Here is a 25207-nt window from a genome sequence, read left to right as displayed (position 1 = left end):
CCTGGCTACCTGAGAAGTACAAATTCTCACCCCCACCACCTTTCAGATTCCTCCCGGTTTACTTTTTCAAAACTGTATACTGAGCATACTACAGTCTCAACACATGTTTAATTACCTGTTTGTTTATTTTCCTCACTCCTCCTATGTCTCCTCATAGATGGAAGGTACACTTATTAAAACTCCCAGAATCAATCCCCCTGCTTTAGCATGCAAATGAATCTTTGAAACCCATTAATATTCTAGCTAGGAGACCAGGATTTCTATGCTGATTCTTTTTGAAACATAGTATTCATGTAGCATGATCAAACTGTGTGTGCCATGGGGCAAGGGTGGCAGTTGGGGTGGTTAGAGTATAAATGCAGAAATCCTGTCAGATTACATTTTGGTACAAATGTATTCTATGCTTTCCATATTCTTTGCCCGTAACTTTTTAAAAATGCAAATCATGTCAGAAGGTATAATTCAAGCTTGTCATTATTTTCCTACGAGTGCAAAAATAACAGATTTCTACAAATATATTTTTGAGCCTTTTAATATACATTACAAATATTTTAAACCAATCACATTTTGTTGTGTGTAACATATTTACAAAACAAAAATATATTACAATAAATATGAATGAATGAAACGGCGAATTTGACCAACAAGAAGCTCTGTCACAACCAGATATTTAAAAGGAATGCAAAAACCTGTTGGTCTGCATATGTTAAGGGTTTTAAGATAAATAGGGCTCCAGAGTTATAACATATTTGGAAAAGAGATGGGGGAACCCAAAATTAAGTTAGGTAAGATTCTTTCTCATTGCTAATTACATAATGTTTAATGATGTTTTAAACTGTGAACAGTGATGAATTACCCAAACATGATACAAAGCTAATATAGTTCTATCATTTCAAAATGTAGGTGGCATTCACATATCCTTTTAATTATTATCATTATATACTGTAGTTCACACAATATCTACAAATGTGAATGAGAATAAAACCAAGTCACAGCAACATGTCTCACATTCCAATTTTAAATAAGACAAGCACATACTGGATCAAACATTATTTTATAATATGTTAATAAATAACACCTAGTTTGTTATGGTTGCCTTGAACAGTTTATAGCTGTATATTTTAAAAGAACATTTTTTGCGAGTTTCACATTGTCAGTAAAAAGTAAAATAGAAAATAAATCCTTTTAACAAAAAAAGAGGAAAAAAAAGTTCTACATGGAACATAAAGCATTTTTTTCTTTTTTCTAATTTGGAACATAAAGCATTTTGACATGCTGCTTCTCTGGTACAGTTTGCCACATGAAAATTAAAGTAGAAAAAAAATGATTGTCTTGGAAAACAATTTTTGAAAGCTTTTCACAATATTATCATGGGAATCTTTTTGCCCATCTGCTTTGCATATATATACTATGCTCACTGTCTATGTGTGCACCAAAGAGATCTACTACAGTCACAGGATAACAACTGCTTACCTCTTAAAACCACAAACAGCCAAAACAGTGAACTAAAATCCAACCCATTTAAAGTCCGTAAAGGTTTCATTCTTGCTTTGCTTTCACAGATGTCCCTGTGTGAATGCTGTTCCTGTGGATCCCCAACAACTTTTAAAACAATAAACCCCACTGATAATCCAAGGAATTCAATCTACCAGCTGGGGAGAGGAACCTAAAAATCTTGACAAGCCATCTGACTGGGTCTGAAGATCAGCCCAGCTTCCTCACTGCAACTGTACCTGTTTGGTTACGAGTGTTCAGTGTTGTCTTCTACGCTCACACCACAACCACTCACAAACCTAGAGGGCATTCAGTCCACTCTAGGGATCGTCCTGATAACTTGTGAATGTGCCAAACTGCTTCACGACAAGCTAAGAACATGTTCTCGGCTAAGCAAAGGGAAGAGCATTAAGCCTAAGGGCAAAATTAGAAGTTTCTTTCAAATCAGGTTGAGTTGTTGTTACGGTATTAAGACTTCTTTCATTAAGCAACCAGTTTTCTAAAGGGATAGGAAGGTAGCAGCCTACCTTTCTGACCAGGATTAAAATTTTTTACAGAGTGGCTATTTTCTTTATCCAACATTTTCACTAATTTTAAGAGTTTGTGGTCATCACTGGATTGTAGTATAATCACTTCCCACAATTCAAGTTCACTTGCATCTGTTAGTCCTCTTGACCCAAAGTATACAGTGTTATGTTAAAGACCATAGTCAATGTCCGTTAAAAAAAAAACAAAAACAAAAAACTCAGTGGTTGTATTCCTGGAGTCTAAAGCCATTGCGTAAATTATATCTTTCCAAGAAAATCTAAAAACCATTAGTTAAAATCCTTCATGTAATCCTGTTATCATGACTTCTGCTCATTAATCCTATTCCCAGACAATGAGATGGGTTTTATGCTTCTGTGGCGTCTGTTTTCCGTTTCCCCACAATGTGCTGAGGAGGTTCCTCAAAGGGCAGGCTGGAATGTTGCAACTCTGCAAGGTCAGCTGACTAAAAAGTCCTCTCCTGCTTTGGACCTTTTATGGTGGGGACTTGAGAAAACAAACATCCACATTCCTTATCATTGAGGAAGTAATTCACGAGTAATTTAACAGTTTAGTACTGGATACATGTTACTGGAGTTTTTGGTTCATCTTTGAAAACCTCAGAACTGACATACACTAAGCATTAGCACAGGTCTGCAGCAGAGATGGAAAAGCTCATAAATTAATACAAGGGCTTTGGGCCTTGATTTTCAAATTCAGACCAGGCATCATTGAGCTCCATGAAAATCATCTTTGCATATTGTTCATAGGGTTGGCCAGTAGCCTATAGAAAAAACAAAACACACATTAGATACCACAGACCAGAATTTTATTTATATTAAATTTTCACTGCTAATATGTGGGCTCTATGCTATTGAAATGTTTTTCTATGAAGCCATTTCTCCTCTTACAGCCCAATCTATGTGCCCCTCATTACTGTGACCGCCACAGAATGCCTTCTCCCTAGAAATTCACATATGGTAGGTCAATGAGTAGATAACAGAGAATTTATTGGGCAGCAAAAGATTATTCTCTATTCTCCAGAAGTTTTCCAGAATTATCTACCAAATGACAAAGGATTACGACAGCCTATCTCTAACTGATTGTATTTCTAAACTCCCATTTTCCCATTTCTAAAAATAGCTAAGTTCTTGGAGATCCTAAACTTTAGTCACTGGTGATATTCCTCTGTAAGGAAAGCCCCCATCCATTATTTGTAATATGTAGTTTGATTTTTTTATCCACTTTATAACGCTTTTTTAAATACTGGATTTTAGCCCGTGAACTTTATTTTATCATATAAATGGCCTAATAACCAGCAAATTGAAAGTATGTAGCTTTGCCCAGCTGGTGTGGCTCAGTGGTTGTGCATCGACCCATGAACCAGGAAGGAGGTCATGGTTCAATTCCAGTCAGGGCATATACCCAGGTTATGGGCTCGGTCTCCAGTGTGGGGTATGCAGGAGGCAGCCGGTCAATGATTCTCTCTCATCATTGATGTTTCTCTCTCTCAGCTCTCCCTTCCTCTCTCTCTGAAATTAATAAAAGGAATATTTTTTTAAAAAAAGAAGGTATGCTGTTTTAATACATGTTTATAAATTAGTGAAATGAGGAGCAAACAGGCAATACAATAGGGTGGGCTATGCTCACTTTGTCGGGATGCACCACCAGCACAGCTCGCCTGTACACCTTCTTCACCTGCTCTGGCGTGACCAGGTCTGCCATGCTGACCGGCTTCCACTTGGTCTCCCCAGCCCACAGCACCGTGTGCATCGTGGAGAGAAGTGCTCGGATATTTCTCTCTTTGCCTTCAATCCATTCCAGAATCTGTAAATACAGGGGATTAAGAAATTCAGAAGGTCTCTATTGGGACTCTCGGGAATCCCTCCTGCTCCAGCAACATCAAAGTGCCTGAGGCCCCCTGCTACTCCATGCTGCTTCCTCTACCTGGAAAGCTTTTCCCCCTCCACTTCCTGCCTTCTCTTTCTGGTTAACTCTTCATCATCCTTCAAAAGCCGGCTGAGGAATTTCATACTGTTCCCCTCTGAGAGTCTGAATTCCTTCCTCTCTGCCCCACCCCAGAGTGAATTATTCATTCCTAAAGTATACACTCCATGGGGACATACCCCATGTCTATTTTGGTCTCTGCTATCCAATTCTGCCTGGTACAGTGTCTGGCAAACTAATATAAAATAAATGCCCCTTGGAAAAAAAAAAAAAGAATTTCTCCAGGCTACTTCCTTAAATATGTTTCTATCATAATATGTGCCACCGTTCATTGTAATTGTCTGTGTGTTTGTCCTTCCCTGCCGTGAGGCAGAGCTGTTTGAGGAAAGGTACTATTTCTTACATAACACTGTTTCTCAGAAACCAAATAACTCTCCTGGCACAGAATAGAGCTCAAAAAGGTTTGGTAAGCCTGGCCGGTTGAGCATCAACCTATGAAGCAGGAGGTCATGGTTCAATTCACATCAGGGCACATGCCCAGGTTGAGGTCTCGATCTCCAGTGTGGGGCATGCAGGAAGCAGCCAAACAAGGATTCTCTCTCTTCACTGATGATTCTATCACTCTCTCCCTCTCTCTTCCTCTCTGAAATCGATAAAAATATATATTTTTAAAAAGGCTTGTCAAAGGAATTCATCCATTTAGACGTTCACTCAAACTATTCATAGCTTGGATCTTCATATTTTGAATAAATGAGGTGATTAAGAGAGTGGGTTCATAACAATGCATCAGCACTGAGCACATGGCAGGAGCTCAGAGCATATTTTTCATTGAATGAATGGTTCAGTCAAGGTTAATGATGGCTACGCTCCTAAATGAATAAATACCCTGTACCAACTATAAAACCAAGCATGGCTTAAAAGACAGACATGACTTTCTTTTACAGGAGATTGTCAGTTTGCCTAATGAACAAAAGTTACCAAGATGGAGCACAAACTTTTGGGAAGGAACATAAAGCTTCTGTGATGTTATGTGAAGAGAAAAGCAAATACAACAAAGGATTTTCTACTGTACTTAAACATGTACCCAAGAATCTAAATATAGCCCTGACCGGTTTGGCTCAGTGGATAGAGCGTCAGCCTGTGGACTCAAGGGTCCCAGGTTCTATTCCTGTCAAGGGCATGTACCTGGGTTGCAGGCACATCCCCAGTGGGGAGTGTGCAGGAGGCAGCTGATCGATGTTTCTCTCTCATCAATGTTTCTAACTCTCTATCCCTCTCCCTTCCTCTCTGTAAAAAATCAATAAAATATATTTTTAAAAAAAGAATCTAAATATACATCCTCAACAACTGTTCAAATCTGTCTAAAAATGTGTTATATTTTTTTCCAAATGACTGACTGGCTGTACTAGTCCTTTGCAGCAGTAACAGATTGGACCTTCACCTTCCAGTTTGTTATAGTGGCAGCATATGTAGTATTTTGTCACATAGAAACTGGACTTCTCCCTCTATGAAGGGCATTCTTATTCTCTTGATGTTTATAAGTTCTTCCACTACCTTCCATAACTCATCAACATAACCACTCTTTTGTTTCCAAGCTAACCTGGATCCCCCTGTCCACACAACATCCTCATCTATGAACTATCATGTTTCATCATCTGTGAAATAAAGCAGTTAGAAGAGCTGGTTTTCAAACTTTAAAAAAAAAAATGGAGAAACATTCTTTTTCTCCAAGTCAAATCTTCTTAGACTTCCAGAATCAGAAACAGATAAAAGCAGAATGGCTCTGGTTAAAAGTGGAGGAAAGCACTGCGGAAGCTGGGGACTAGGAACCTGTCAGCTCCACACACATAACCTTGTCATACAGGATAATCACACTGGACCAGGGACTCACCTTTAATTTCTCAGGATCCATTTCCTTAGCCATTTCTTCCTTTCTCATCTCAGCTATTGTTCGAGGCCCCTTTTTGTCTTTGTGAGCATTGAAGCCTTGACCAGAAAGTAGGTCTTCAAAGTCAGCTGCTTTTTGTTTCCCTTCTGCAATATAATTTAAAAAAAAACCATTATAGTTTTTAGCCTTAAAGTATCAGACCATTGTCTCATAACACTTAGAGTCTTCAAGTTGCTTTCACATGCATACATCCCGTTAATACTCACATTTTCCCTGTGGGTAGAGTATAAGACTCCCATGCTCATTTTAAAGATGAGGAAAATGAAGTCCAAGGAACTGAAGAGATTTTTTCCAGAATCATATGCCATGTCCATGGCAAAGCTAGGACTTGAGGCTAGATTATTAGACTAAATCCAATTCCACAATTCTGTTTCCACTGTACCATCTATGTATAGATGAGGGTAATATTGATTCTCCCCCACGCTCTCTCCTAGTCATACAACTCGTTATTATCTATGATGGCACGAAGTCTGGGTCTTGGTGCTTGAAATCTATGCATGCCACCACTTTCCCTCCTATACCCAGCTGACCGTTTTAGTCCATCATAGTGGTCTTTTTCTACAAGTCTGGTTGGGCCTCAATCGTTCTCATTCTATTTGAAGAGGCAGCCTAGCTGGTGGTGCAGAGACTCTGGAGACAGACTCCCTGGGGTCTGAATTCCACAGCTCTGCTACTTCAGTAATGTTACCTTGAGAGAAGTTACTGACCATCTCCATGCCTTACCTCATCTGTACAGTCTGTACTACTTACCTCATAGAGTTGTGTGAGAACTGATGTTAGCATTTTAAAGTGCTTAGAACAGTACCTGGCTACTTAAATATTTATTAAATTAAAACAAAACAGAGCCCTAGCTGGTTTGACTCAGTGGATAGAGCATCGGCCTGTGGACTGAAGGGTCCTGGGTTCGATTCCGGACAAGGGCACATGCCCAGGTTGTGGAGTCGATCCCCAGTAGGGGGCTTGCAGGAGGCAGCCGATCAATGATTCTCTCATCATTGATGTTTCTATCTCTCTCACTCTCCCTTCCTCTCTAAAATCAATAAAAATATATTTAAAAAAACAACAACACAAAAAACAGAACCAAAATACGGCAGTCCATGCCATCAATGCGCTTCAACCAAAGTTGGTGTCCAAACTGAAACCCATTTGCCATCTCCATACTGTAAGGCGCTCTGTACACACATTCACACATGTACACACTGACTAGGGATTTTGCCTGTCCTGTTCACTACTGTATCCACAGTGTTTTCTACGCTGAAGATGCTCCATAAATATTTGCTGATGAAGACACTCACCACACATCCACTCAAAATAAAAATGGGAAGGAAGCCACAAGACTCGTGGAATTGTCCAAAGAATATCCACCGTTCTTCAAAGAACAAATGTGGTGTCACCCAATAAAAGAATCCCTATCACGCTAGTGTTGTAAGAAGGCACCTACGTCATGACCAGTAGAGTGTGGCAGTTAAGAGCAGACTTTCTGGGGCCAGATCACTTGGGACCAAATCTTAGCTCTGTCACTTACAAGTTGTATGAATTTAAAAAATTACTTTATCGATCTCTGTCACAGATTCCTCACCTACAACATAGGGTTAGTTTTGAAGATTATATGAAATAATCCATGAAAACTGTTTAGAATGGCAATTGACACAATGTAGTAAGTACTCAATAAATGTTAGTTACTGCTACTAGGAAAAGTAGAATTTCTCTCCGTGGATTCCGTAGAGGGAAAGGCCTATTTCCTCATCATGTCCCTATATATTTAATTCCTGGGTATGATCAGATCAACTGGAATGCAAAATGTATCATACCAGGCCTTTTAATAAACTCAAGTTTAACCACCCCTGCTATGCAAAATATTTTTACTCATCAACAATCCCATTCAAAAGTTACAAATAAAAATAAAAGTAAAAAGCCCATCCAGCGTATCCTAGAGCCTTAGCTGTTGACCCATATTGTGTTCTCAGAAGAGGGAAAACCATCACAGGAAACCCAATGGCCTCAGGAACATCCGCTTATGCAGCATAAGACTCAATGTCGAAGACAGATTCACTGTAACCAGGATCCAAGGGCAAATGTGAACACAGTGCTTAAGAAGTTCCCAGTCTTTCTCTTCTACCCCTTCTTTCAAAGGAAGGACAGCTTCAAGACCCACCCACCCCTCCACTCATTCACTCAATATTCATTTAGTGCAGGGGTGGGGAATGCCTGGCCCACATGCCATATAAGGCCCTTAAAATCATTTGGTCTGGCCATGCCAAGGCATGAGGGGTGAGTTAATTAAATGTTTGGCCAAATATAGCAGGCTAATTTTTAAGTTGATAATTTTGTATGGCCCGTGAGTGGTGTTATAAATATCCAAATGGCCCTTGGCAGAAAGAAGGTTCCCCACCCCTGATTTAGTGCGTATGGTGTGCCAAGCGCTATGCTATGCGCTAATGATAACATGGTAAACATATACACATTTGGTCTCAGTGTGGGGAGAAACAGACAAGTGAAGCAACAGTCATAAAATGATAAAGCGTTCAGAGCATGGTAAACCCAGGTACTCTAGGCACAGAGTTGGAGGCAGGGGTCATGTTGTGTCTCTACAACTGTACGATTGCCTCAGAAGTCAATGGAATTATTTTCTGTCTCCTTCTTAGGACATACATACATCCAGGTAGTATGACAACACAGGCCACGCTACAGCCAGGCTCCATACCATCATCCTTACCCAAATTAGTCGATCCTTTCCCACGTTCATTCTGGGCCCCAGGCATGGCTGAGAAGCTCACGTTGTAGTTGGGCCGGTTCTGGGGAGAGGAGTGCGGCATGCTGGGCTGTGGCTTAGACTGTGTCTGCTGCCAGTTGTAGCCACTTCCCTGCTGCCACCCTCCACCCATAGGTTGGGGAGAAGCTTTCTGTGGTGAGCTGAGAGGTGGAAATCCCCCACCCAGTCCAGTTGGTGTGGTGGGTTTGCTGGCAAATGAAGAACTACCTATAGAAAAAAAAAGGGCGGAAGAAATAAGGTAATGCTGTTTTGAGTAGCCTTTAACTCTTGTGTCCTGAGTTATTGTTTGCAATAGCTTTAGTGGAAATTGCTTTGACTAATAGCACTATTAACCTTCCTAATACTTAAAAAAAAAAGCAGGTATATATTTCCTTTAATCCCCACAATGACATTTTTAGGTATGTATTAATAGCCCCATCTTTTCTTTAGATGAACAAACTGCTCAGAGCAGTTAACTGATTTTCTCAGAGTCATACAACCAGCAATCGACAGAACAGGGATTTGAATCCAAGCCTTTGACTCCACACCAGAAGAGCCCTGGCTCTCCCCACTGCGCCTTCCTCTCCTCCATCCCATCTTCAAAGCAGATTCTATTTCTTGACTGGACTAAAGATTACCAAATAATAAGAACAGGAAATAAAACAAAATATGTTCACTCATTAAGGTGCTATTTAAACTTCGACGGTCAGGATTAATCATTATTTGTTGAAGTACAAGCGTGGTTAATGCTCAAGGGTAAACAAATATGTTTTGAAATTTCACGAGTAGGTTTCAATTTCACACTACTTGGATTTCATTGCAGGAGAGTAAGCACAGCCAACTTTGAACAGAACCAAGGATCTTATTCAACCTTTTAAACATGATATTTTTTTGTGCCAGGAATTTAAGTAGAATCCTGATTCCATAATCCCCTAACTTAAAAGTATTCACTGAATACATGCTGAGCTGTTTCTAAAATAGAAAGACCAGTTGTGGCTTGTGTTTAAAGAGGTAAAATGAGAAACTGCCCGTTGTAGTTGTGATCTCCTGGGACCCTTTCATGCACCAAACCCAAAGTAACAATGACAATAAAATAACTAACATTAGAGCTCTTTAGAGTTTACAAAATATGTTTATGTATATTATTGCCTTCGGTCTATGCAACACTCTTAGGAGATAGGTAGTACCATTGGTCCCGCATTAAAGATGAGGAAATCAAGCCTCAAAAAGGTTTACTAATGTACTCATAATCACACAGGTAGTTAACGGAGTTGGGAATTGCCACACACATCCTACCTCCAAATGTCATGCTTATTGGCTGCACCCAAATCCCTAATTCTGTATATATATATATATATATACATATATATATATATATATATATATATATATATATATATATATATATACACACATACATACATACAGTGGGGCCTTAACTTACAAGTGTACCGACTAACGAGTTTTTCAAGATACGAGTCGTCTCTCAGCCGATTTTTTGCTTTGAGTTGCGAGCTAAAATTCGGGTTACGGGCCAGCTTCAGATACCCCACCGCTAGTTGGCGCAGCGAACGTCACAGTGAATGCCACAACATCAGCCCAGCATCACGTTTCTCACTCGTGCATTTTAAGATTTGACATAAATCTGCCCACCTGCCCACAGGACATCAACATAATACACACCTTAGGCTGGATATTCATTCTACACTGGGATTTCATTTTATATTTCAGGGATGCTTACTATCTACAGTGGGGCCTTGACTTACAAGTTTAATTCGTTCCGTGACGGAGCTCATAACTCAATTACCCTTCATCTGTAAAAGCAGAATTACATATACATCACAGGTATACTGTAAAGACACAATGCTAGGCATTATACATTATAACATAATGGAAGCAATAGTGAGCACAAATCCCAGCAATAGTGAGCACACACTAGTACATGATAAGGGCTCAATAAATACTAGGTAATAGGAAAGGTCATGACAGGGCATATACTCTGAAGCTTGGTATTGGCCCCTCTCAGGCTGTAACTCAGAGCATGAAGCATCTCTTCATGAGCCCTTGGGCCCACCTGCCCACAGGACATCAACATAATACACACCTTAGGCTGGATATTCATTCTACACTGGGATTTCATTTTATATTTCAGGGAAGCTTACTATCTACAGTGGGGCCTTGACTTACGAGTTTAATTCGTTCCGTGACGGAGCTCATAACTCAAACTACTCGTATGTCAAATCTTAAAGTGCACGAGTGAGACACGTGATGCTAGGCTGATGTTGTGGTGTTCACTGTGACGTTCGCTGCGCCAACTAGCGGTGGGGTATCTGAAGCTGGCCCGTAACCCGAATTTTAGCTCGCAACTCAAAGCAAAAAATCGGCTGAGAGACGACTCGTATCTTGAAAAACTCGTTAGTCGGTACACTTGTAAGTTAAGGCCCCACTGTATGTATGTATGTGTGTGTATATATATATATATATATATATATTATAGAGAAATATGCTAATTAATTGGGATGCCATAACAGATCGATTGGACAGGTGGAGGTTGTGCGTGCAGCGTTGGGGGCGGGGCAGCAGGGGCCTCTGTGTGCCTGTGCTGGGGGAGGGCCTGATCAGCAGTAGCCGTGTCTGCTTCAAGGCCGGAGAGGGAGGCAGGGCCGGACTGGCAGGGGCCATGGCTGCTGTGGGGCCTGGGGAAGGAGGCAGGGCCGGACCGGAGACTCGAGGGTGGGCAGTGCCGTGCGATTTCGAATCATGCACAGGGCTCCTAGTCTTTTATAAAAGCCTAAGCGACCATTATGATTGGACGACCAGACTACCGGGTGGTAGCTATGATGCTCACTGACCATCAGGGGAAGATGCTCAATGCAGGGGCTGCCCCCTGGTTGTCAGTGCACTCCCACAGCCAACCTCCCGAGGTTCCTCCCTCCTCCCCCCCTCCACCCCCCTGCCATCGGGCCCCCATCGGGCCCCCATCGGCCTGATCGGGACTGGGCAAGACGGCCCCAATCACCCAGATTGCCAACCAGGTTGAGGGACCCCACCCATGCACAAATTTGTGCACCAGGCCTCTAGTATGTGTGTGTGTGTGTATATATATATATATGAAAAATCCAGTAAATATGGACAAGCCTAAAGAATTTTTAAAGCCTTCCATATTCCCATAACATTGTCATTTATACATTCATTTCTGAAACACTGTTGAACATTTTCTACCTGCTAGGCTGCAGATACAGTGGTAAAAGGCTGATGTTGACCCTGCTTTCAAGGGGCTTATCAACAGGGTAGGACTTTCTAATGTCTACCCTTCCAGAATATCTCTACCCATGTTCAACAATTCTAAGTTTTAATGCTACTAAAGCAGAGAACTCACAGAAATACAAAGAAGCAGCAAAACCCAGAGGCCACTGCTATCCTCATTAAAAGCTAAAGTATGGTTGACAGCCTTGGTTGTGCATTAGGATCACCTGGGGAGCTTTTTAACTCCTTATTCCCAAACCACAACCAGATCAATTAAATTAAAACATCTAAGTGAGGAACTAAGGTATAGGTCAGTGGTTCTCAACCTTGGCTGCACATTAGAATCACCTGGGAATCTTTTTAAAATCCCGATTTCTGGGCCTCATCCTCCGGAAATTCCGTTTCTTTGTTATGGGATGGGGCCACAACATTAGTAACAAAGAAACAGAATTTCCGGAGGATGAGGCCCAGAAATCGGGATTTTAAAAAGATTCCCAGGTGATTCTAATGTGCAGCCAAGTTTGAGAACCACTGGTATAGGTGTTTGTATCAGAATCGTTAAATGTGCAAATACCTTAAAGAGAAGAACACTGTTTTTTGTATTTTCTAGATTGCAGGTATAGCTCTAGCCAGGTTTCTCAGTGGTTAGAGCCTTGGCCCAAGGACTGAAGGGTCACAGGTTCGATTCTGGTCAAGGGCACATACCTCAGTTGCAAGCTCCATCCCTGGCCCCGGTCAGGGCAGGTTCAGGAGGCAACCAATCGATGTGTTTCTCATGTTTCTTTTTATCTCCTCCCTCCCTTCCACTCTCTCTATTAAAAAAAAAAAATCCATGGAAAAAATTATTCACAGGTGAAGATCAACAGAAATAAATAAATAAATAACTTGCAGGTATATAATTTGGAATTATAATTTTTATTCTAAAATGATTATCTAGGAGTCAAAAATTCTAACTTATAACCCTTGCACATACACTTGTTCATTGTGTGGCTTTAGGAAAGTTACTTAACTTTCCTAAGATATGTGACTAGAAAGAGGGAGAAATTTGGGAGACCAATTTCTCCAGCAGTTGTAAAAATTACTGCATTTCAAAATTGGCAGAGAACTCTTGAACTCCTCCTAGTAGATTTGTTACGGTGATATGTGTGTAGCTATTCGAAACTATTTTTGTTATCTGTTAATACTGCGATCCAGGGAAAAATAAGAGAAACATATACAACAGGGCAGCGGTTCTCAACCTGTGGATCGCGACCCCTTTGGTGGTTGAACGACCCTTTCACAGGGGTCGCCTAAGACCATCCTGCATATCAGATATTTACATTATGATTCATAACAGTAGCAACATTACAGTTATGAAGTAGCAACGAAAATAATTTTATGGTTGGGTCACAACATGAGGAACTGTATTTAAAGGGCCAGAAGGTTGAGAACCACTGCAATAGGGAAGACAAGGAAGAACCCTGTGGAACCGGATGAAAGCCTATATATGAATATCCATTCATCTCCTATATCTTCTGAAAGGTAGAGAATGACACCCACTTAGTACCAATGAACATACCCAGTGTACAGATTTTGGTTTCTAAATACCATTCCCCACGAAAGGGAGTGAAGATACTTTGGAGAACAACTGATTCCAGAACTAGGGTATAAAAAGGTCAGGACAAGCCTGGAACATCTTGTTGTACTATAAAGAAAGTAAGTTCTCATGGAATCTAGTGAAAAGGGCACAGAAGCCAGAGCAAAGAGGCTTTAACAAATCAAATCTGGGACAATGTGAACATTAAAGGAAATAATGACAGTAATGAATGATAACCCAATTAATCAAAAAAATCCATTAGTCCATTCTGATGTGAGGGAGAGGGAGGGAGAAAGGGAGAAAGAGAGAGAGAAAAAAGAAAATTATTTTCTTTACAGTAAAATGCCAATTAATAAATGTAGAAAGAAAGAAAGAATCAGAAGAATCACAATTTTGCAAGTATCATAACAATGACTACTTCAGAAAAGAATCATTAATGAATGCTAAAATAGGTGGGTAAAGTCAGGTGGAGAATATAATCTTCTCTAATAGGATTATCTCAAATAGGATAGCCTCAAATTATCTCCCCCAGATTACTCATTAATTACAAAGAGGAAAATTATAATTTTATAATGAAGGAAACTGGCAGACATCACCTTAAGCAAGTCATTAAAGTTAACAAATTGAGACTTGCTTAATTGGCCTGTGCTCTTCAAGTTTCAATGTCATAAAAGGCAAAGAAAGGTTGAGGAATGATTCCAGATTAACAATGTCTAAAAGAACATGAGAGCTAAATGCAAGACATAATGTTGGATTTTAAAAAGAACCTCCTACAATGGCCACTCTTCATCTACAAAAGGAGGATTATAATAGCCTCTACTTCAAAAGATTATTGGGAAGATTAAATAAATTTATATATGTAAAGCACTTAAAATAGTGCCCAGCACATAGTAAATCCCCCAGTAAACAGTTATTATATTATATATTTATTCACTTACTATTTATTTACTTTTCTAGAATATAAGCTTTAGAAAACAGAAATTTTGTTATTATTGTTTTTGGTGGTTGGTTTTTATTAAAACAGTATTAGCATATTGAAGATACTAAGTAGTTGTGAAATGAATAAATGGGGAAAAAATGAACACCTAATGATGTTTGATTTGAGGTAGAATTTCACCTGATATTGTTATTTAAAATTTTTAAACTTACATTAGGATACAAAGAAGGGAAAATAATTTTGAGAGTTCTTAAAAAAATTCTAAAACATATATAAGGAAAAGTCAAGAATCTGATCCAATTGCTGTCAAAATGGTAGCATGCTCTCATTCCCTGCAGACAATTTGGCTCTAAATACCCCAGGGCTTTCTGAGAACCTGAACTATCCACCTGGCTAATTTAAACCTTCGTGTCAGGGCCCATCCACCCTTGTTTAACAGCTCTGCACTGCCCAGAGGAGGAAGGAAAAGGGAGGGAGACAAGGCTTCAGAACATCCAATGAACTACTCCTTGCAAAAAATGCTTTCTTGGTGAAATAGTTTGAGAATACTTCAAACTGTATACCTTTTGGGAAGCATCACTATGACCATTTATTCCCAGAAGTTTTTGCAGTCATCAAAGTCCACCGAACCCAGTGTTTCCAAAAATTACTTGCTCATGTAACACTCATCCTCTAATAACAATGAGCACACGATGAAAACCACTTTGAAAATACTATACAGAGAGTCTATTTTTTGTATGTAGTTGATGGCGAGAAGGAGGGTACCAGTGTAAGGACCTCACTGGTAACATCACAAGAACACCTATGCACAACTGGCCCCAGGGGGCTCAAATCTACCTGACCAGTCTCACCACTTACATTTCCCTACACTCTTGCTACTTTTACTGCAAACTCTGTTGTAAGATGCTCCTAGAAATTGTAACTTTATTCATCCTACTAATCCAAAATGGATTAATAGGAGTTAGTTAGTGGGCTGACTACTTAAAGCCTATTTTTTGCGTATGTGTTTAAAGCCAATCTTGGGTTTAGAGTGGATATCCTTAAGAATATGCAACATTTTAGGTACCAGCTTATTATAACACTAAGGATTTAGATTTGAGGTTTCGTAGCCATAAGTAAATTTCTTAACCTGTTAAGTTTATACCTAGTGTCCCAAGATCAGCAAAAGGATCCAGAGTCTGGGGTTTGTTTTGATGGGTAGGAGTTCCATGTGAGGATCCGGTGGGGCTGGTGGCAGCTGACTTGCTTCCCATCCCAAAACCTCCTGAAAAGGAATAAGATAATTGAAAATGAGTTAGTTGTCTAAGGTGTAATTCTGAATTTTGTCACTAAGGGTAAATTAGGATAGGATTTGGAAATATGTTAGAAGTTGGTAGACCTTGTCTTTCTGAACTTAAGTGAATAGTGTCCTGGAGCAGAGACAGGGCCCCAAAAAGGCATATATGTTGTTTCTTGGCCACACCTGTGAACTATTATGTCCAGTGTTTACCTTTCCTGACTTCATTCTTTTTATGAGATTTGTAGTCAGGCCTGGCTCTGAATTCTGTCTCTGCTATTTAATGAATGAGTGGCCTTGTGCACACTGTTTAACTTCTCTGAGTTTCAACATTTTCTCGTTTGTTAAGAAACAGGAACTGCTTCAGAAAGTTGCCATGATAAGCACATTGTGTGTGTGTGTGTGTGTGTGTGTGTGTGTGTGTGTGTGTGTGTGTAACTTTCACAGTGCTGTGAATGCAATCACACAAGTTGGCTTTCAATAAACACCATCTCGCCATGAGAAAGAACTTATTTATGAAATCACAGACAAATCCAGCCCTGAAACAAGTCCTTTGTGAGGAAGGAAGACCATCCAAATTATTTAGCAGCTACTCTGCACTAGAAATTTTCAAATAAGTTATTTCACTTAAACTATACAACTATGTGGGATAAGAATTATGGATCCCACTTTGAGATAACAAAACTGAGATTCAGACTTGTAAAAAAAAAATCCAAGAACTTCTAATTGGCCGAGTTAGATATATACCCAGATCTGCCAAATTCTAGCATCAAAACAGACATTCAGCAAATGAGACTAGGAAAAGTAAAATAACATGTAATACATGTTATCATGTCATTACCATGTCATCAAATGCAATGGGAAAGTTCCACAAGAATATAAGTCTTTAGGAAAGATCAACACAAATTACATAGGTGGGCTATAATACTCTCTAAGTACTCACTTCATTCTGGGTGAACAGTCATGCTTTAGCAATTGGTTACATATGCATATGAATAGCCTGCTGACCTTTACCTGGTTTAGTCTGCCAGTCCCAACCTCCTGAAACATCTGGCTGAATATTCACAGCAGGTGTACTTGAAGCTAAAAATCAGGAGAGAAAAATAATTAAGAAATGACAGCTCAGAACCTGCCTTTCTAAGTTCATGTAGGAAAGTGCTATGCCATCCATGAGATCTGCATGGCTTCCCAAGGTCCCAAGGGATCCTGAGCTCTCAATACATTTTGCAGCATTTGATAATTTGTGCATTCCTCCTTGGTGACTTCCATGAGGGTTGGTAAAAGCCATATAAGTATCCCCCAAAATGTATACACAGTTTAACAGCTGATAGCTCAACTGATTTTTTTTTTCATATTTAACCCGCTGGAATTAATAATGGCAGCCAAAATGTGTGTACATTACATTTTTTTAGTATATTGTTTATCTCTGTCCCTTCTTTGGCTCAATTTCATTTTACCTCCATATCCACCACACACTTTGAAATATAACGGTGCATATTCTGTCTTCACTAAATTGTGAGTTCCTTGAAGGCAGGAACTACCTGATTCATCAATGTGTGTCCCACTTCTATAGTTATCTGGAAGTCGGTGGGCAATAAGAAAAGATAAAAAAAAAAACAAAACTCAATTTGTCTTCAGTTGGCATGAACAAGCGTATGAGAGGCACAATCAACTTAGAACTGAACTTTTGTTTTCTTCTTTGCTGTGACATGAATTGAGAATAATCAGTCTTTCAGAGCACATATTAGGCACTGACTATATGCATCCACCATGCTCATGTTAGAGGTGTATCTATTGTCACTTAAAACGAACTCCTTACAGCTCCCACTCAAAACAGACCCCCTAGCACCTCTAAAAATTCCAAATGTAGAATTTAAAAATGTTTAGCTAAAGAGAATCATGTGTATCAATGTATACACATTGGTACTAAGTTTTTTCTGAATCTATAAAATCCAAATAAGAAACAGGATGTCATAAGAATTTCTTTCTAAGGCACCTCTAAGTTCTGTCCATAAAATCAGTGAGTAAAATGCAAATACTAAACATTGCAAGTTGGATTTAATACATACCCTCATTTATCACCATGACCACACTACCACCACTACCACCACCATCACCACCACCAAAAGAATCATGAAATCACCAAGATTAGCATTACGAAGCCTTATATTTTCTTGTTTGCTTAGTATAAACCAAGATGTCTTCTACCTTCCCATCATTAAGTTAAAAAAAAACATGCCATTATCAGCAATTACAGTTCTTTCCTTTCTATTCTTATTCCACAGTAATCCCTGAAAACTGAGGTGGAAATTAGACCATTTTGCCAACCCTTGCTGTCTGACTTCCTTTACACTCTGATCTTAGTGTTACATCCAACTAGGATATAGAACTGGGTGTCAGAATTTCAACTTTATTACTAATCAAAACCAAAAATACTTATGCAAGGCACCATGCCAGGGAACAGATAACTAAAAGACACACTGCCTATTTTCAATAAACTTAAAATCTGTTGGAGATGGAAATACATAAATTAAAAGGTAATTACCTAATACTTTTATTCTCCATCTTGCCTTTCATTATAGTTGTTTATTTTTTCTTCTAACACTATGCTCTAGTGCTTATTCTCTTTAGAGTAGACATTCAATAAACATTTGTAGAGCTCAAAGGTAATATTTCTTGATTTTCAGAAGAGACTGGTGGTGCCTTGTAGAAATCAGGAAAATGACTCCAGGTTTCCAGCTTGAACGGCTGGGTAAAAGAATGGGAATAGGTGCCTTTTGCTCAGATAGGGAATTCTAGAGATGAGCAATTCTGACCGCCCAATTTGACATCTAAGTCTCACATATATGTTATCCTATACCAAGAATATGCAAATGATCTACTACAGATGGAATGATCATTGATTTCCAAGCAAGGAGAGTGGTAAATTCTTTTCACTCACTGGCAAGACACAGACAAAAATGGCTACAGAACAAAGGGGTGCTAACTGACCTACACTGAGTAATAACATGTTCTAACCAGCTCAAAAGAAACAGAGAACCAGACCCAGAACTGCCATGCTGAAGTATAAACATCCACACCCCCGGGACATAAAAGGTAGAACTCTTGTGAAAATAATCAATTCAAAGTACCAAAACCAGGAAAATATATAACCTTATTAATTCTATCATGGTGCATCAAAGAAGCATAGATAGAAAAAAAATGAGTTAATTCATTTTATATTTACATATTCAATAGAAAGATAGATAGAAAGCACCCACTGTGTGCCAATAATTCTTCTAAACGCTAGGGAAGCATTAATGAGCAAAGAAACAAAAATCCCTGCCTTGGTGGGAGAGATAGACATAACATGTAAGTACACTATTAAATATAATGAAGTTGATAAGTACCATGGAAAGGAAACTGTATTAAGGGCAGGGGGGGGGGGGGATGAGTTGGGATGTGAAACGGAGCAGTCAGAGTAGACTCCATTGAGAAGGTGACAGTTGAGCAAAGATCAAAGAGGTGAAGGAGTTAGCTATGTGATGTCTGGGGATGAGGGGACAGCCAGTGCAACAGCAAGTAGGCCAGTATGGCTGGAATGAAGAGAGCAAGAAGGAGAGAACAGAAAATGAGGTCACTGGGGTGCTAGAGCACATAGGGCCTCGGAAGGCCATTTTGAGGAGGAGTCTGGCTCCCATGCTAAGTGAAATAGGGAGCTATTTTGAGCAATGATGTGACTTACATTTTAAGTAAGTGAGCAAAAACAACAGCTTTAACCTCCATCCCTGCATCTTTCTCCCCAGGGAAACCAACTTCCAATCAGGAGATTTTCTTAGGTGGGCACTACACAAGGGTGAGAGGTGCATTTCTTGTATGTTGTCCTGTGGACCCACCTCAAATAGTTTGAGATTTAAGACTACAGTGTGGCCTTTACTTACGAGTGTCCTGACTAACGAGTTTTTCGAGATACGAGCCGTCTCTCGGCCGATTTTTTGCTTTGAGTTGCGAGCTAAAATTCAGGTTACGAGCCAGCTTCAGATACCCCACCGCTAGTTGGCGCAGCGAATGTCACAGTGAACTCCACAACATCAGCCCAGCATCACGTGTCTCACTCGTTCACTTTTTGATTTGACATACGAGTAATTTGAGTTACGAGCTCCGTCACGGAATGAATTAAACTCGTAAGTCAAGGCCCCACTGTAATTGGAAATCACCCATAAAGGTTATTCCTAGACTGATTCCTATTTCAGTCAAGTTACAGTCTGACCTATGTTGCATAACGCATCTTCCTTTTGCATTGGTCTAACTTCCATGAAGTCAAGCTGATGACTGGACTGCATTCTCCAGACAAGCTCAGGGTGCCTTGGACAACACATCGTTTTCTAGGTTGAGGCCAATAATGTTCAATAGCCTTCAGCATCAAGAATGAGACACAATTCTCTAGCTCAAAGCCATTTGTCCTTCATCGAAGAGCTCCCATTTTAATCTGTTTTGCACTTACAAATGGATGTGATCACTATTCTTGCTACACAACCTAAGTCTCTAAAATAATCTATAATAATAAAAGCATAATATGCTAATTAGGCTGGACAATCTTCCAGATGAAGCCGGGGCTGCAAGGGATGCCCAGGTCCCGGGTGCCAGAGGGAAGCCGGTACTGGCAGCCGAGGGAAGGAAGGCCTACTCTTGCATGGATTTTGTGCATCGGGCCTCCAGTAAATATATAATGTGGGCCACATATGTAATTTTAAATTTTCTTTTTAAAATTGATTTATTTAGATAGAGAGAGGAAAGGAGAGAGAGAGAAAAAAACATTGATTTCGTTGTTCTACTTATTTATGCATTCATTGGTTGCTTCTTCTATGTGACCGGAGATCAAATTGGCAACCTTGCATATAGGGACAATGCTCTAACCAACTGAACTACCCTGCCAGATGTAATTTTAAATTTTCTAGTTGTCATATTAAAAAGATAAAAAGACATTGGTTAAATTAATTTTAGAAATATATTTTGTTTAACCCAGTGTATTCAAAATATTAACAAGTGATCAATATAAAATACTAATGAGATATTTTACATTCTTATTTTATATTGAGTGTTGAAATCTGGGATGTTATTTTATATTCAGAGCACATTTCAAATAGACTAGCCACGTACCAAGCGCTCAATAGCCACTTCGTATTAGATAGAATAGCTCTAACTCATCAGGGTGCTGTATTCTAAACTTCGTTCTGTAGCATACTGATTTTGTGGAATGCTCATATCACATTTTATTAACTTGACTCATATTTTTCCACATTTCAAAAATGTCTTCAACTAGGATGCATCTTCCAATCAACTAAAAGTAATAGCATTGTTTTCTTCCTTATCAGTACATAAAATAAACACCCTACAATCAACGGTATCATAATTCTATGCATGTCGTTCTAATACAAAAAAGAATTCCAAAGTCAATAAGTTTTAGAAAAGCTGAGTAAAACAAAGTTAAACAGGATTGTTTATGATAAGACACCCAGAGCTTTTAATATGGTAACATGAATTGTTAATACCCAAAAGAGAGAGATGCATTATGTAGCTTCTCCTCACCCCACCTCCAAACACCTACATGATGTTTTTAACACTAAGTACCTATGGGTATCTTGTGGAAATCTATTTCCCAATATAAAATACTTCTTACCAATCAATGTAGGTGAAGGACTTCTCGTAGGCTGAAGAAAGGGGTCACTGGAAGCACTGGACGTGTTCAGGAAAGAACCCAGCAAGTCTGGACCTGATGGTTTAGAAGGTGCTCCAAATGGGTCAAAGGAGGCACCTAGAAAATAAAAGAGAAATGTGTTTGTCCTATGAGTTCGTTCATTCAATAAATATTGAAGAGTTATCACTATTTCTAGGCCCTAGGACAAGTACTTGAAAAATCAGGATGATTCCTGCCTCCTGGGCTATTCCACGGGCCCATCCTATCCTTAAATGTCCCCCAGGGCTAACAAAAGTTTGTTAATGAACTAAGAGGATGCGAACAAAGTGGGCAGCTGAGGTTTCCAGCAACAATGCAACATTTCTTAGGATTCATGTTGCCCTTCATAAAGAATATCTCAGCTGATCCTCAATACCGCTGTCTTCTATCAGACAGAAATGGTGTTATTTTCATTATATAGACAAGGAAACTGAGGTTTAGAAAGCCCAATATCAAGGAAATAATAGGGCTGACATTCAGGCTCAAGTCTTCTGACTCTAAATTCCAGGAATTTCCCAAAGGCATCTCACATTTCTCAAGGTGTAAAATGAATGTGACTGAAACCATGCAGAGCTGCATGTATGTAATTGCCCTTTAATATCTCATTATTGGACAAGGAATAAAATTCCCTTTAGCGCCTTATATTGAGATGTCACTTTCTATTCTGTAAGTCTCACACTAGTGAATTAATTTCTTCCTGGAGTGGAACTGACCTGTTTAGGAATGGACAACTAGAATCAAACAAGTTAACAAATAAATCCCACTCTTAAAGCCCAGGCAGGATATATGGTTTGATGAGTTCAGCTATGACTTCATTGCTACAATGTTCTCCTATAATCAGCTGGGCAACAAATTAACCTTGTGCAGCACCAGTAAATCAAGCATCTGTCAGGCATTCTGTTACACAATATATATCCCTTATCATTTAATACTCACTAAACTTTATCTCTTTTATAAAATGAGAACACCAGATTTATAGCGTAACTATAAGAGGACACTGAATTAATTCCTCTACATCTAAGTTTAATGCCAACTGGTGTAGGATGCTAAAATCTTCTATTACTTGGTACCCTTTTAATGGCAACTTATGTTAAATTAGAGGCATTCTCCATTACTAAAAGTGAACTTCCCAACACTACAAGAGCTCAAAATTTAGTCTTTACAACAATGCTGATAGGTAAATATTAACCCCCTATATAACCAAGAAAATTAAGGTTTTATTAATAAGGCTACACAGATGGTTAAGTGTCGGTCCTGGGATTCAAATCCAGGCCTTTAACTCTGGACTGTGTTCTTTCTACTTCCTCTTAGGAGACAGAATACTTGCGTTCTAGATCTGGGTTTGCCACCAATCAGCTGTGTATCCTTGGACAAGTCAATCAGTATACACAGGCCTCGATTTCATTGTCTGCAACCTGAGGCACAGATTTATCTAATGTGCCAGAAGGCCCTTCTATTTCTGACAATGGGACAGAACTATCTGCATAGGACTACGATGGATTAAATCATCAAAATCACACAAGATGCACCATCTTAAGGATCTTGGGGAATTTTTTATTTCCTGATAGAACTTTTATTCACTTTGGTGAGTAAGAACTGGATGGAAGGGAGTGAAGTATAGAGGAAATATCCTGAGATTCAGGGCACCTCACATCCGGGCTCTACCAATAACATGTAGGAACCTCAGCCCTAGCCCCTACATTCTATGATTCTGAGGCTCACTCTTACAAAGAATGCCTCCAGCTGAACTGCCATGAATCAACACCTGTCCAAGGCCTTCTGAGAACTGAAGGGTAAGCTTGGGAAAGAAAGGTCCCATAGGTTACCATGTGCCTGGAATGTTCAGACATTTCCCTTTCCTCTTCCTAATGTGCTGTTACCTTGGTAACAAGGGGCAGAGGTTCTTAGCTATAAAGGACCTCCGCTTACTCAACTACACTGTCTTACAAAATGTCAAAACACTGTGGATGTCCAGTCACAGGAAGGGTGGAGTCTGTAGCAATGAGCAAGGCGAAGCTACCTGAGCCACATGGGCCTCCAGCTCCTTACCTGACTCCAATAGCTCTGCTACAGTCAGCTGTGCTGCAGGCATGAGTCCCTCAAATATGCCTTGAAGTAGCCAAGTACTTCTCTGCATAGCCAAAGTGTATTCAGAAAACTACAATTCCAGGAAGGCATTACAGGAAAAAAAACTGAGGGAAAGCTCTGGAGACAAATGGCCTAATTTTGGAACCTGGCCCGATCCATTACTAAGTGGATAAAAAAATGGTATGCTACTAATCTGACTCTAAGCCTCTATTTCCTCAACTATGAAGGAGAGATAATGACAGCATCTAATTACTGGGTTTTTATAAGAATTGAATCAATGTTTAGTGTTAAATTCCATGTAAATACCCCACCATCATTAGCAATAATAATTCATCAATCTACATCTGCACGCTCAGGTATTAAAGCCCTAAAAAAATTAAAGTAGGGGTGAGAAGCCCAAATATTCACTCTTACCCTTTCCTACCTTTTATTTCCTCTTGTGTTCCCCATTTAAATAAATATATAAACTTCTGGGGAACTTTCAGGGAGACTAGAAACGTCTAGCTTATTAGGAAGGTTCAATTCTACCTACTTGGCCCAAAGGTTAGATTTCAAAACTGTACAGTGCAGCATGGAAAATTTTACCTTCTCCCACTCGTAGGGTTGGAGACGCAGAGGTGGAGGTGGCAGACCGGCGTGGTGTTGATTGGGCAGATGCAGGTCCACTTGGATGAAACACGTCTTCCACCCCGGACTGTCCAGCCTGGGCAGGGCCGGCCGCACCTGCAGCCCCAAACAGGTCACTGAGCAGATCAGAATTGGTGGGAGGAGCCACTGGTGAGGAGAAGTTCTTACTCACTGTAGACCCTTCCAAGCCCAGAAGGTCCACGTCCTCAGGGGGAGGAGGGGCAGCGGGCTCCTGCTGCTTTTTGCTGGGCTTTTTGGTTTCATGGTGCTTATCATCGCTGGCATTGCCGTGGGGACTGGAAAGGGTCAGAAGTTCGTCGTCTGACTGCTCACTTTCCTGATTCACGAGGGCAGCGTGGTCCTCCTCACAGAATGATTTCTCTGATTTCTGATCTAAGAAAGGCCAGTATGACAACAAATGGTTAGCTACTGGCCACAGCATTGCTGTCATCGTTGGTTTTTTATAATTTACATATATATATACCCTCCAGAAAGAGAGAAGGAATAGCTCTGAGCAAACAATGCTTTCAGACCCTTCCCAATGGAAAGCTTGATGTACTTCACATGACATTCAGTTATCACTTGCTGAACATCTAAGAGTCCAGTACAGCACTGGGGTGAAGAGCAGAAACTCTGGAGCCAGATAACGGGGATTTGGATCCCAGCTCCACTACGTACTGGCTCTGTGACACTCAGAAAGTTGCTTTACTTCTCAGTGCCTCCGTTTCTCTCTCAGCAAAATGGGGGTAATAACTACTACCTAACTCACATGGCTGCTGTGAGATTCACATGACATGATATACATATAGGAAGTGCTCAGATCAATAGAAAGTAATATGTGTTTATAGCGTTTCTTATTAATAATAATTACTATTATTGTTATTAGCTTCCAGGCACTATGCTAGGTGCTTTGAAAAAAAAATAGCTATTTCTGTGCTGACTCCTCTGTTTTTTACTTTTCCCTGTGGCCTGTAGCCGAAAGCAAGGCCTTTCTCCCCCAGTCTGGAGCAGAAGTGAACCACACACCTAATGAAGGAATAGAGGGAATGGCTCTGCTTAGGATGGTCCTTACACC

General features: G+C 39.9%; 1 protein-coding gene across 8 annotated transcripts in view; it reads right to left on the bottom strand.

Annotated features, from left to right (window-relative positions):
* Nucleotides 1–514: 514 nt before the first annotated feature.
* Nucleotides 515–25207, bottom strand: part of DNAJC6 (DnaJ heat shock protein family (Hsp40) member C6) — a 131321-nt gene continuing 106628 nt past the window's right edge. For 6 of the 8 annotated variants that reach the window (XM_036348710.1, XM_036348712.1, XM_036348709.1 and 3 more), the window contains 9 exons: nucleotides 24091–24525; nucleotides 21361–21495; nucleotides 17159–17278; nucleotides 16716–16784; nucleotides 15570–15689; nucleotides 8631–8894; nucleotides 5858–6000; nucleotides 3670–3846; nucleotides 515–2803 (listed from right to left, as the gene is read on the bottom strand). In XM_036348710.1, the coding sequence (XP_036204603.1) occupies nucleotides 2702–2803; nucleotides 3670–3846; nucleotides 5858–6000; nucleotides 8631–8894; nucleotides 15570–15689; nucleotides 16716–16784; nucleotides 17159–17278; nucleotides 21361–21495; nucleotides 24091–24525 (1565 nt within the window). In that variant the 3' untranslated portion in view covers nucleotides 515–2701. The remainder of the gene's footprint in view (nucleotides 2804–3669; nucleotides 3847–5857; nucleotides 6001–8630; nucleotides 8895–15569; nucleotides 15690–16715; nucleotides 16785–17158; nucleotides 17279–21360; nucleotides 21496–24090; nucleotides 24526–25207) is intronic. The other 2 variants (XM_036348713.1, XM_036348711.1) reach the window with 1 other exon arrangement.

Source organism: Myotis myotis, unplaced genomic scaffold (genome assembly GCF_014108235.1).
Source record: "Myotis myotis isolate mMyoMyo1 unplaced genomic scaffold, mMyoMyo1.p scaffold_m19_p_2, whole genome shotgun sequence".
Classification (NCBI taxonomy): Eukaryota; Metazoa; Chordata; class Mammalia; order Chiroptera; family Vespertilionidae; genus Myotis; species Myotis myotis.
This window is presented reverse-complemented; position numbering and strand designations above follow the sequence as displayed.